The sequence below is a fragment of the Thunnus thynnus genome, chromosome 1 (assembly GCF_963924715.1).
Source record: "Thunnus thynnus chromosome 1, fThuThy2.1, whole genome shotgun sequence".
NCBI classification, from domain to species: Eukaryota; Metazoa; Chordata; class Actinopteri; order Scombriformes; family Scombridae; genus Thunnus; species Thunnus thynnus.
The window spans coordinates 31,417,769-31,432,329 of NC_089517.1; the positions used below are offsets into that span (position 1 = coordinate 31,417,769).

A 14,561-nucleotide genomic window follows, 5' to 3' on the forward strand; every position below is an offset into this window, starting at 1 on the left:
ATTATTTGAGTAGGAGAGAGACGTGCCAGGTGAAGAAATAAGAGAAGAGAAGTAGAAGTGATTGGAAAATGTGCAGCTTGTCTGGACACAGCAGAGCTCTGGGTAATGGTCAGACTGTTAGACTGACCAGGTCTGGGTCAAATACAGTTTAATAATTGCAGTCCCAGATGTTCTCAGTCACAGATTATTTATTCTTGGGTATGAACTTTTTTATGGCTTGATTTCTGTTGTTCTGAAGGTGGAGCATGAAGCAATTGACACCAATTGTCCAATCACATAAGTAACTAAGCACAGCAGGCCAAACGTTTGCATTTCTCTACAGGTGTTGCACTTTGCATGGGTCGTCTTTCCAAAACCAAGAACACAAGAGAAAATGTGTAAGAAAAGCACTAAACAGCGTATTATTCTGCTCTATAAACCAGTAGTATGTGATTGTTAGCATGTCCGGCTAACTAACTTACTACCTACAGTATTGACCAAGCATTACTTACAGCCAAGGAGCATATCATTAACTTGTTACATAAGTCAAGGGGTTACAGGTTACAGGTATTACTAATAACTAACACATTGACCGTGTAGTATTTCCCCACTGTGTGGAGGCTGATCCTGAATGCTACTACATCAGAGTGTAGGCTCTTAGCAGCTGTGTCCTGCTCTATATTGGATTTGGGGAACTTTGCACACCTGCAACCCAGACTCATTATATGAGATATTATTTGGCTTTGGCTCAGGAGGTAGAGCGGGTCTAATCGGAAGATCGGCGGTTCGATTCTCGGCTCGTCCAGTCCACATGTCGATGTGTCCTTGGGCAAGACACTTAACCCCAAATTGCTCCTGATGGCTGTGCCATCAGTGTGTGGATGTGTATGAATGATTAGATTTCCACTGATGGGCAGGTTGGGACCTTGCATGGTAGCCCCTGTACCATTCAGCATATGAATGTGTGTGAATGGGTGAATGTGATTCGTAGTGTAAAAGCGCTTTGAGTGGTCAGAAGACTAGAAAGGCGCTATACGAGTACAGTCCATTTACCATTTACCATTTACATTTACCAAACAAATTGGTTATTCCTCGTCCTAAAAACCTTTTCTCATGTAACATTATAAGTGAAAACATACTGTGAATGGAAGTTGCAGTATGTTGGAACCAAATAACTGTCTGATCTTACATTTGTCCATGTTATGGGAGTAATACTGAGACAAACTATTTCTACACTGCAAAACAGTAACAACGTTTCTTTATTTAGCTCCATGTCTGCTACATAGATCGTCAGCTGGTGATGAAGCTCACGCAGCTTTAGCCTCAGTCTTCTAACACAACGTTGTGTATGCAGCCAGCCATCAAATGCATATTTAAGACACCTTTTATAAGATTCCTCTAGTAAAGCTGGAAATATTAAAAAGTCAGGCAGAGACCGTTAACATTGGCTTAAATATCTAGCATACTACAGGTAAACAAATCTGCTAGCAATGTTGCCATTTTAGCTGTCAAAAGAGATGGTTGCCCACTAGAAATGAGAAGCCTGCTTTTGTCTACCTCTGTCTGCAATCAAGGAAGAATTGTTTAAAAAAATCACCAGTCAATTGAGAGCTGAGAGTTAAATCTGATCGTTGTAAAGTGCACATGTGCCGTGCAAGAACAGAAAGCTTGACAAGCGTTGCGGTGGGGCTTAGCAAACATTCAGTTCAGTTACTAAAGTATCTGGGGAATTTTGCTCAGTAAAACCTAGTAGCCTAACCTCTCTGGAACATTTATAGTAAAAAAAAACATATTTCACTCAGTTATACCCATAAACCTGCTTTATGAAACAGGCTGCAGACCAACAATAAGGAGTAAACATCCGTAAAAAGTACAACTTACTTAAACCTTCAGTCTGTCTAAACAGATGGAAATATGTGATGACAGCTTCATCAGCTCTGCCTAACACACTGCTCTTATTGAAACTGAACTGAAAATAATATTTACAGTACAGTACTGTACAGACACAATGGATCAATCTGGTTGCCCCTGAGTTATTTGCAAAATCAATTTGATTCAGGTCTGTGCTGAACTGCCTTGAGAAACATGGCAAGGAAAATACAACCTCATCTAATCCGTCTCCTCCAGTACCACACATCTCTTGTAGAGCCAGAAATTAAACAAGACACAGAGCCTGTTACGGTCTATCCTTGACAGTAAACAGATCAGATGTTCTGGCCTCACACCAGACCTGGTGCCTCATTTATTAAAGGATCTTCTTACGCCAACAACAGAATCCAAGCCAAAGTTTGGCTTCAGAAGAAAGTTATCTAAACGTCAAAATGAGTGATTTACATTAGTTTTCTCCTGCTGTATGATGTATCATGAGCTGAAAGCCTTACATCCTACCATAAAGTCTTCATTGAATTCATTTATTTCCCACTGGATTTATTTCACTGGATTTTTGATTTGATAGTAAAACCAAATTTAGCGTTGATAATCATCTCACTATGAAGAGTTTGCTGTCCCTGTCCTCCTCAGAGCAATAAAAATAACTAATCATATCATCTCCTGTCAGACTACTTCTACTTTTTAGGTTATAATGCAGGGCCTAACTCCCTGAGGGGGATGCCTTCCCTAAATGTTTTAGCTCTGGACTCAAGCTGAGAAAGTTCATGTTCTGTTTTACTGTCACAGAGCCAGGCTGGTGGAATTCAGTTTAGTACAGATGGAAACTACAGTATGAGGAAACTAACAACAATTTTGCTCAAAACTTACATTATTCTCTATTTTCAAAAAAGTGACACTCTTACAAACTGAAAAATAAAAAAATATTGATGGACAGGTTTATCTGGTTTTGGCCATGTTATTGTTATATAAACTATGTTTTCATTATCAAAGGGACCCTTGAATCCAAGTAAGATAAGTGGTCATCTTGACATCTTTAAGGGTATTGCTGCTGTTGGTTGACAAATGACAACACTTACTGACTGGATTTTCAGATCATCATTCAGTCTCTGAATGATGATTTTCAGGAAATTCTTATTTTTCTCCCCCAAGTGGATATATTGAGTTTCCTAGAGGGGATATATTGTGTAGAGCTCCAGGAATGGCATGTCAGGGTGGTTTAGTGGTTACAGAAACCGTTCCATAACCCCAGAAAGCCTTAGGTTCAATCCTCCCCACGCAGCCACTTGCTCTGTCAAAGTGTCCTTGAGCAAATTACTGTTCTGGAAAAGACGGTCAGCTCAATAACAAAATATGAATGTATAATGTAATGCCCCAGTGTTTCACTCAGTGGCTCGGGCTCATTACACCCAAGAGGACCTGGTAGAAACCTGAGCTGTGAACTATCGGACAGTTTGGAGTCTTACCTGAAACAAGTGCTGTTCTTCCCCCCAGCTCTGACACAGGAGTACTCCACTGTCAAGATTTTATTATCTGGACACTCCGTCCTGAGAAAAGAGAGACATAAGACTGATGAGAACAAAGGCTGATATCTGACAGCTGCATCAAGGGATTAAGCCTCGCTCAACAGCACCTTGACGTGAATGACTAAAATCGTTCTCTTTATATCATTATACACATATGTGGCCTGACCAATACTGTACTTTTGAGACAATACTGGTATCGATATTTGAGAGAAAAAATCAGATAGCAACATATCAGACAATATTCTTTATTGATTATTGTCTACATGTACATATAACGATCATTTTTGATAAGGATTCCTTAAATGTGCTTATTAAAGAACTCCAAGCAGGACATTATACAGTAGACATAAACTTGTCAGTGCTCTCTCTCGCGGACAAAATATGTAATGGAGACAGAGTTTCTAAATGACCTCTAACATACCTTTAGTATATCTACACTATAACTTCTTGTTATTTATCAATAGACATATAGGCCGATACCAATATCTGTGATAAGCTATATCAGCTGATATATCACCCTGGCTGATTTATTAATCTAGCTCTAAATCATACAGCAAGAAATGACATTAAATAACACACACTGTGAATTTCAAAGACTTAATCCAAACTAACAAGAAATATTAAAGCAGTTTGTCTAATTGTATTGATGTGAATTTCACAGACAGGGAAACATTAATATTACATTATATCATACACAGCCTATAGGCCTACTATAAAGCATTTTTAAGGTATGAACACAGCTAGTATATGTGTTTATGTATCTAGGAGGCCCATCAATCACAGCAGTGGATGATGTAATCCATCGTAACAGGATCTGATGAGTTTACACTAAACCTTGAAAACATAAATCTGAAGTAGGTCCTTGCAATTTTATACAAGGTGGTAAAAATAATACTGTTGGTTTATGATCTGGGGTTTATAACCTGCGTCTTTCCTTCAGAATATTGTGTGCATGTGCTCCACTAACATCCTCTACTCACCTCCTGACCTATTCTCTGAGGGGCACCTTAACAGCATCTGTCATGTTATGTCTGAGCACAAGTAACATTTGGCTCCCTGCACCGCGACCGATTCCAACCATTTGGAGTTTCCCTTTGCCTTTTTGCATTTCCTTGAAAATCACATTAGATTAGACGCGCTGCGCTGGTTCATCCAGGGGTCTGCTCTTTGACTGCCCGCTCACACAGTGTGTCGGAAAGAGTGAAAACCAATAAAGCACAGTCTAAACTTAATTATCGCTTTTGGTAGCGTGTGCTAATCTGAGAGTGAGGTAGCCTGCTTGTTTTCATCTTAAATTCGATACCGAAACAAACTTGATAATGTCTGATAACATCAGTGTAGTGGATGTTGCCAAAAGGTTTACAGCTCTTTTTCTGACACAGCCTAAATCTTTTTTTTTTAATACTAGAAAACTAGTATTCATTGTGGTTCAAGATGAAAACGTACAAATTTATGTTGTTTTTGAAATTTTTGTTTTTGTTAAAGCTTTTCATTGAGTTTTGCGTCATGATGAAAAGCGACATTTTTAACCACAAAATCCCTGATAAAACTTATTATGGTTGAGCTTGACAGGGCTTCATCAGAACACTGCTGCTCATTCAGAAAAAAAATCAAGACATTTTTGGCTCAACAAATCATGTCCCTGATACCTACCTAGAGGTGTCCACTCCAAGCGTCGTCCTGATAGAGCTGGCACCAGATTCCCAAAGGAAAACAACACAGATAGCGCCAAATGGTAAAAGAGTCGCACCATAAAGTTGACCCATGTCCCCTTTGCGCTCCGGGACAGATGATCTGTTCAAGGAAAACGCCTTAACATAAAGCAAAACGCCAATGTTTTCATCTGTCAGTGGCCCGCGCTCGCAGTGGTATCAAAATATCAGAAATCCTTGTCCAGTATCCCGCAGAGGTGACGCACATGGAGCCTCTGGGATAATGACTGCTGCGCGGTGCGTCCGGAGCCCCGTCCTAACTTTTTACGCACTGAAGCAGAGACCCCTCAGAGAGCTACTGCAGGGTTCACAGCCCAGTGCGCTCTCACTAATCCCTCTGGATTTACATTCCTGCCTTTAAAGAAGAGACTTAAAGCGACTGAGGATACAGTCCACTGCGCATTTGTAGTAATGACGTATATATGATAATAATAATAATAATAATAATAATAATAATAATAATAATAATAATAATAATAATAATAATAATAACAATAGATGGCGCCCTAAATCCCCAAATTTCTTCTAGGTTTACTGTTAATTCAGACATTGGGGGGCGCTATTGAACGCTTTAGCAATGTCAGAGAAAAAAACAATGAAAGAATACATTTTAAAGTCCAAAATGCCCAAAGACTTAATTAACTGCAAAGCCAAACAGATAAGTTTATGAGTGTTTGAGACAAGTCCCAGATCTGCTATGTACAACAGAGCTACCAAAGCAGTATGACCATGTTTGGATTTAATTTTGGGAACAACCAACACAGCAGGGCTGTCTGGCTGGCAGAAGATTCAACATTTTGTCCAAAACCATTTAGTGATTTATAAACAAACAGTAGTATTTTAAAATTAGTTCTTTAACAGACTGAAATTCAGTGCAGAGATTTGACAATTGGAGTGGTTTGTTCTTTGTTAGGATTCAAATAGCAGCTGAATGAGCTGCAGCTGTCTGAAAGCTTTTTTAGTAAGACCAGAGAAAAAAGAACATATTATTGGTCCATTAATTCTGTAATGGTTGTCAAAATTTTTATCTGAATTCATTTATGAGTTTAATTTTGATCAGGGCACTTAATCAGGAAACAGGAGACCCGACTCATTTGATGATACAAGTATGTAAAAATGAGCGTCATCTGCATAATCATCACGGGAAAGGTGCTACACCTTTTTGGTGTGGCACCTGTTTTTGCCATTTTAGCCGCAGAGCTATGATACAATTTATTTCTGAACTCCCAATTGCGTCCAAAATTTGAGGACAACTGGAACAATTTTTCTCTGATCTTTTCAAAAATAAGGAACAAGCAGGCTGTTGCCATGACAATAAAAGGTATGATACAGTGCCAGTCAAAAGTTTGGACACTCATTCAAGAGTTTTTCAAACTAGGAAATAACACATATGGAATTATGTAGTAATCAAAAAAAGTGTTAAACAAATCAAAATATGTTTCATATTTTAGATTTCTTAACGTGGGCACTGTTCCCTTTGATGACAGCTTTGCACACTCTTGACAATATCTTAACGAGCTTCATGAGGTCGTCACCTGGAATCCTTTTCCAACACTGTTGAAGGAGTTCCCAATTATGCTGAGAACATGTTGACTGCTTTCCCTTTACTCTGCGGTCCAAGTCATCCTAAACCATCTCAATTGGGTTTAGGTTTGGTGATTGTGGAGGCCAGGTAATGTGATGCAGCGCTCCATCACTCTCCTTCTTGGTCAAATAGCCCTTACATAGCCTGGAGGTGTGTTTTAGGTCATTGTCCTGGTGAAAAACAAACAATGGTCCCACTAAGCGTAAACCAGATGGGATGGCATGTTGCTGCAGAATATTGTGGTAGCCTGGTTAATTGTGCCTCGAAATCTGAATAAATCGCCAACAGTTTTACCAGCAAAGCCCCCCAAACCATCACTCCTCCTCCTCCATGCTTCACAGTCCATATACCCTCTTTGCGTCTCACAAAGACACAGCGGTTGGAACCAAAAATCTCAAATTTCGACTCATCAGACCAAAGTACAGATTTCCACTGATCTAATGTCCATTCATTGTGTTTCTTGGCCCAAGCACTTCTCTTCTTCTTATTGGTGTTCCTCAGTAGTCGTTTCTTTGCAGCAATTCAAACATGAAGGCCTGATTCATGCAGTCTCCTCCCAACAGTTGATGTTGAGATGTATCTGCTACTTCAACTCTGGGAAGCGTGGATGTGGGCTCTAATCTGAGGTGCCATTAATTGGTGATTTCTGAGGCTGGTAACCCTAATGAACTTATCCTCGGCAGCAGAGGGAACTCTTGGTCTTCCTTTGCTGCTGACGGTCCTCATGAGAGCCAGTTTCATCATAGTGTTTAATGGTTTTTGCGTCAGCACTTCAAGAAACTTTCAGAGTTCTTGAAATTTTCCACTTTAAGACTTTAAGACCGTCATGCCTTAAAGTAATGATGGACTGTTGTTTCTCTTTACTTGTACATTAACATTATTGTACATTAAAAAGGTAAGAAATTCCACCAATTAATTATTGATGAGGTGCACCTGTTCATTGAAAACCAATCAAGGTGATGACCTCGTGAAGCTTGTTAAGATATTGCCAATAGTGTGCAAAGCTGTCATCATGGCAAACAGTGCTTACTTTAAGGAATCTGAGATATGAAACATATTATGAGTTGTTTGACACTTTTTTGATTACTACATAATTCAATATGTGTTACTTCATAGTTTTGATGTATTCAGTATTGTTCTACAATGTAGAAAATAGTAAAAATAGAGAAAAACCAATAGAGTAGGTGTGTCCAAAGTATTGACTGGTAATGAACATCAAATGAGACAAAACGTGGTGTTTTCCTCTCATTGCAAAACATTAGTGGAACCACAAGCCCCAAGAAAGCATCAGAACAAGGAAGAACTGAAAGATGAGCTGATCTCAGGTAGTCAGTGCAGGTGTTTTCAAACTCACAGCCAATCAAATGGCAGAGGATTTACTGTGTGTTGCTGTCTCATGATCTGCTATGTTTCATGCACATTAGATAAAAAAACTGTACACTTTTATACATATAAGTATACATTTCTTGTGATAAGACTGAGCTTCTCATTAGAGTTACTGATGACTAGTGTATGTATTCAGTATGGTATTGTTTCCATCATTGCACTTTCTCTTGTGCCAGTTTTGATCTGTTTCATAATGGAAATACTTGCAAAAATGCAAGTTTTAAAATAAACAAGATAAACCTTATCTCAACGCACTAATCTGTCAAGTTTGGTTTGATAAATTGTCAAAAAGTGGCAGGAGGATGACTTACCGACATAAATCTGAGTAAATTAAGAAGAAGGGGATAAAAATAGCCTCCATATAGAAGTCAGTTTGCTATACATGATAATTATCTGCTCATTATTGGTGTGTTTTTGTAATCATACTTGCAATCACAGCCTGATTACTGGAGCTTTAAATTAGCCATAGGCTTTTAGGGTTGAAATGCCCATGCTGTTATCTGATTAACCCAGCACACCATGTACAGATTTTGTATTTTCACATTATTATGAAGAATTGCATGACGTGCATGAAACTCTAGAAAATTAATAGTCTCATGCGAGGCCTGCTAACTGTACATTTAAGTTTCACTTTATTAGTACTGAACAGAATATTCCTCATTCTTTCAGCGGCCTTTCATATGACTGTGAAATGAAAATGTCTGCGCTGGCCAGCTGAGAAGATACTCCTTATTTCTCTTCTTGACATTTGGTTAATATGAAATAATTTTAATACAAAGTACTGCAGAGTACTGTAGGAGAGTCATTGAAAGAAATCAGAGCCAAATTGCATTGCTCAACATTTTCTTCTTTCAGAACCTGATAAGGGGGAAAACCTAGAGCAATCCTGTAATAAATTTTAGTTGGATATTACACATATATCACTACAAATATTCAGGAATGTATAATACACTAATGATGGCATGAGAGCTAAAGAAAATTGCATAGTGTGTATGATAATTTGACACTGAGTATCACAACAAATTTCTACACTTAAGGGGATTTTTTTGTCCCTGAACATTACTGAAATATTATAGTAATTTTCCACTCAGGGTGACTTGGTTGCATTGTGCATTGCATGAGTTGCTGTGGGCAGTTTTTGATGAGTTCTTGAAAGATATAAAGGGTTGTTCAGTTGTTTTGGGAACAGGTCTGACCAATAGTCACCTCAGTAGAAAGTGCGGCGCAGTGGTCAGTGGATGGTCAGGCGATGTTAGGTAACACCACACTCAGTGGTCTCCTTCACCGTCTATTCCCCCTGGTGCATGGGGTTCTTGGCCACCGTTCAATAGAAACAGCTGGTTTTGTTCACCACAAATGAATCATACTCGAAATACACATGAACTCACTTACACACGTACTGTATACATGCATGCACACAATAACTTGGTCTTGGACGTCAAATTAAACTGCACGGTTTCCTTTGGCAACATTCCCTCCAGAATCAAGTAAATTCATAAAATATATAAAGCAACATTATTAAAGAACCGCAGCAAAAGGCAGCTGTTGAAATGGCAGTCTCTGCCTCGTTATTACGACCACACAGGCCAGGCTTTCTCTTGTTCCCACGAAGGAGAGTCTCCTTTCTCGGTTTACTTTGGTTGTGGTTTTTATTTGGTGTTTGTCTATCTGCATATAAGCAGGCTGGAAGAAATGTGTTTTTCATTGAGGGCTGGGGCCACATTCTGCATCGTTACCAACTTCTTGTCATTCAAGGGATAAAACTGCCCAGTTGTGAAACACATAAAAGCAAGGCATTTATCCTTAACTTCCCAAAGGAGTTAGAAGATTTTGAACTTGTTGCATAAAATGCACATGGTTATGTTGTTCAACACCTTTAGACATCATGAAATTACATTTGCCACTAAGTCCTCAGCATTACTCAAAATATGCACACCATTAAGCTAATTACTGGTACTAATAATCTAACATGTCAGTTACAAGCTTTAAATACTTCAAATCCTCTAATTATCTGTTATACATGTGGTTTAAAGGTCTAAAGATCAATCTGTGTTGGGTGTGTATAGGACATCAATCTCTCTAAATTCCTTGTCTCTAAGTCCATGCAAATGTGGGCTAAACCATCTGAACATGTGAAATAATGTGATTCCTGGATGACAAGAGCAATTGGGAATTGCAGCTTCCTCGCAAAAGAATGTTGTTGTTGCTGTATCTGGGTGGAGCAACATCTTTTCTGCTTTTGATCTCCAAAGGTGTCAGTGGATGACCTACTGCTGGTTTTGGTGCAAGTTTAGGTAATCTCCAAACACTCTCTCATAAGCTTGAAGTGTGATGTTTTTATCCTTTTTTAAAAAAGTATCATATTCTTTTTTTTTCTACCTATGTGAAGAAGATATGTTGGACTTCTAAAACTTTTTCTTGAATAAACTCTCTCTCAAACATCTTCTCTGACTGCCTTCACTTTCAGTTATGTGTTTGTCAGTCATTTTAAAAGTCAATAAGGAAAAATCTCTTTATATTCAGCACACTACACTGCTGTGTGTACTTCTGCATTTACTAATATCTAATTCAGGGAAACACCTGCTTATCAGAACTGAAATAATATAATAATGTTTGTCATCTTATACACCAACCAAGAAAAATCCAAACAATTCCATCTCCTTAAATACTTTCTGTCCTTACGGACCATTATGATATCCACACTAACCAACTAACTGTTTCCAGTTGCCATGGTGGCAAAATACTAAAATCACTCTTGCCTGATAAGACGTAACTCAAGTATGACCTCATGTCATGGATCTGCATGGTGATAACTTATTTTTACAAGTGTGCTTGGAAGACAAATAGATCTCTGTGACCTCGTACATCAGGCTCTTCATCTGTCTCACTGTGATTTATTCATAGTTACAGTTGTCCGCCACCATCAGCAACAGTCCCATTGAGCTCTGTTTGTCAATAAATTACTGACAAGGAGTTGCATGAAGCAAACGGGTCTTAGTTTACATGTCTTCCAGTTGGATTTGTTGCTGTTTATATTGTAATTTTGTCGCTTGGAAACTGAGGGAGATTCAGAAATACGAGCATTGCATGCCTCTCTTAAAAATCAAAAAACACAGAAGCGATCCATCAGTGTCAGAATAGACCGTGTGGAATTAAAACGTCTTTTGTAATATTACTTACATTTCACAACTCAAATGTTTTGGTGGTGGTTTATGTTTATCAGAGGCAAAAGTTAATAAAATGACATTTGGCTGACCTTTAGACAAATTCTTTGGCTCGCTTTTTAGTTTCGTTCCTTCATCATTTCTGGCAATTTGTTGTTTTTATTACAACAGGCAGCAATGAATGCAGCAGAAATTGTTCTTTAAAAACCACAGACTACTTATTTCTCTTTACCGGGTCTATTGTTACAATTCGGCTGGAGTTGAGGTCAGTGTAGCGTGTAGTACATGCCTTATTCCAGTGGTCCCACACTAGCACGAACCTAGGGCCTTTGCCCCACCGGGACAAGGTAAGGACTTGTAAAAACATAGTGGTATCACCTCTTGTTTCATGAAATTCAAACTGAAGTAAAAGTAGATTTCTTTTCTGCTTATAAAAAGCTCTGGAGATATGGCGCGGCTAGTGGAAAATGATTTTTTGATTTACTTTACAAGGTTTTGTTCTCCCACCTTCCAACTGCTGTGCAACATCTGACTTTCAGCTTGAGAACCAGGCTTCTTTTGGAAAATGACATTTTTAATACTTATTTACAGCAGATTTGTTTGTAGTTGATAAAAAGTGAACACTTTGTTACTGTAAAACAACCTCAATTTCACAGTATCCCATTTGTCTGTAGTATATTAAACACTTTGAATCATAAAATCCTGTCTCCTGTCTTGATTTTATATCACTCTTGCAGATTAAAGTTGGGGTTATCAATACATGGCTTTTGAGCGCTATCATGCACATGCAGGAGTAGACCACGAACCAGAATGACTGAATGCTGATGGGGAAACAGAGTTGTTTTTGTACTTTGAAAGTGCATGACTTGCAAGTCATGCAGTGAGCAGAAAATGTTCAACAGTCTGTTAGCTTAGAGTGCCAGTGATCTGGTCAGAACCCCGGATATTAATAAAAAAGGTATGTTTGAGCCCAAATTCTCTTCTTTGGGTATCACTGTACATGTTTTTTGGACTCAGCACCTGTATGTCTGTGTGTATGTGTGTGTGTGTGTGTGTGTGTGTGTGTGTGTGTGCGTGTGTGTGTGTTTTGGAAAGTATTTGTCTGGCTCAGTTTCAGCGTGCGATTCATTGACAGCTGATCAAGGGGGCAGACTTTGGATAGAAAATGTAACTATTACACTGTAACACATCTGGCATATATATAATGTTTTCTTGTGTTTTATAACGTTATTTGTGTGAGGAGGACTTTGCTTTTACTGTGCTGCACTGATGCTGACTAAACTTCTAAATATTAAAAATGCCAATATATACTGTACATATAAACTATCATGATATTGAGGAAACATTTTCTCTACCCCCTCCGCTGTGTGCACATTCTCGGCATTATTCAATGAGTAATACAAATCGTAGCGTAATCCTAGCCTAAATAACTTATGAAATTGACGTTTACGATGTAATGGTAGACATGAAACAAATACTTCCTGCTGTTGTCCCAACCTCTACACAATCATCTCATCTTTCAGAATAAATTGTTGTAATCAAACGCTGGTTTCTGGCTAAAAGTTTTGTTCACAGTTCTCACGATTCCTCCAGTTTGAAGCCACGCTGCCATTTTGCCCTCTTTGAAATTCGCCTCCCCTGCTGTACCTGCACAGGCGCCTATGATTTATAGTTTGTAGGAGGCTTTGAAAGGGCCCGTTTCTTTTGCATTCACAGGTGCACCCAGCAGTCAGCAGCTGAAAACACATACACTCACAAGCTAGTCCGGCTTTGACATGACTCAGACCTCAGCATATGTTGCACTGTGCTGTATGTGCAGAAGCTTTGTCAGCAGTGATGGATTTGGCACAGCTCGCCGGATGATGATGTGATTAAGCTGCCTAGACAAGGAAAACAACAAAAGAAATTATAATTCTGCAGTCAAATTATAAAAGAACAATTAGTTTCAAAGTTTAATCATTGTGTTATAACAGGTGAGATGCTGCTTGACACCAGGCTCTAATGTTGTGATGAGCAACACTGACGCAATGTTGGAATATGCTGAATCAGTTCAGATGAACTATAGAATATTTGCTGCTCTTAACATCTGTTCTCTGGAAGGTCTTTTTCTAGGGAAAATCTGCTGTAGAGGATATGATTACATTTCCAGCCGCAGCAACAGCAGTTTGTTTGGAATAAATGAAAGAGGGACTTTTTTTAAAGCAGAAGTTCAACATTTGGGGAAACAGGCTTATTACACCCATCAGATCCTCTAAAAGATAACCACTCAAATTTACTGGAAGAAGCACAGCTGAAGGATACCAAAGAACATCTAGATGTAGATAAAACTAAAAGTTATTGAGTTGAACCTGCAGTACATGTTGAACAATACTCCCTGATGATGAAACATACAGTATTGATTGTTCTTTTGAAATTGGGAGGGAATTTATCTTTTACTTCCTTCCTGAAATCCCTGTCCTCATTGTGACCCTGATCGGTCATGCCAGAGGTAATTATTATCTGGCTTATTGTGCGGGTGTATTTTGATAAATAAAAATCAGTGTAAACTGCCCCAACCGTCAACTACACACTATATGAATACTGGTGACCAGTCAGGCCAAAGGGTGATCCTGCCGCAGTGGCACCATGGGTCAGCCAGGCGGAGAGAACTCACACTTTGTGTGTGTTCAGTGATTGGTTTAATGGGGTAGAAACTGTGGTTATGTCTGGAATGCCTCTTCACACGGCCATGACCTCCTCAGATGGGAGGGATTACTGTGTGGGAGAAAAGGGACCCTCTTTCTTCACACACTGGGCAGATCCTGCGGTCAGACCTGCTGATCAGCAACATCACAGGGACACAAAGTCTGTGACTTTTAGGTGCTGCCCTCAACAATTTTTCTGCACATGCATGCTTGCAAGGTTTATACGGCCTCCTGACTGACTCTAGACTGACTGATCCACAATAGAACGAAAAACACTAGAGTTGAGTTCTTTGCATTAGGATCTCCATAATGTAATGCTCCTTCACAGGAAAGGTAAAACATTTGACCCCATAGAGGTACAGGAAATTCAAAAATCTATAACCTCCTGTAACATAGTGTATGATTGCACTGAATTTCTAGCATGCATAGTCACAGCAGAAATCAGAGCCCTATGCCTGGCAGTGATCTACCCCTTTAGCTAAATGGGACCATATGCATAAAAAGTCAGATATATGAGATTGAAGTGCACATAGTGGGGACTCTATTCCCCCAGCTAACTTTTAATTTACACCCTGCCAGCATGAAGTGGGGAAAAGAACAGGGTATAATGTGTAAATCTCCTCACTGAAACTGCAAAT

At 39.0% G+C, this 14,561-nt stretch overlaps 1 protein-coding gene across 1 annotated transcript in view; it reads right to left on the reverse strand.

The window, feature by feature from the left end:
- LOC137186570 (collagen and calcium-binding EGF domain-containing protein 1-like) overlaps positions 1-5,408 on the reverse strand; it is a 39,456-nt gene extending 34,048 nt beyond the window's left edge. Inside the window, exons 1-2 of the mRNA XM_067595610.1 lie at positions 5,046-5,408; positions 3,333-3,413 (exon numbers count right to left, since the gene is read on the reverse strand). Of these exons, the coding sequence (XP_067451711.1) occupies positions 3,333-3,413; positions 5,046-5,158 (194 nt within the window). The 5' untranslated portion in view covers positions 5,159-5,408. The remainder of the gene's footprint in view (positions 1-3,332; positions 3,414-5,045) is intronic.
- Positions 5,409-14,561: the final 9,153 nt, after the last annotated feature.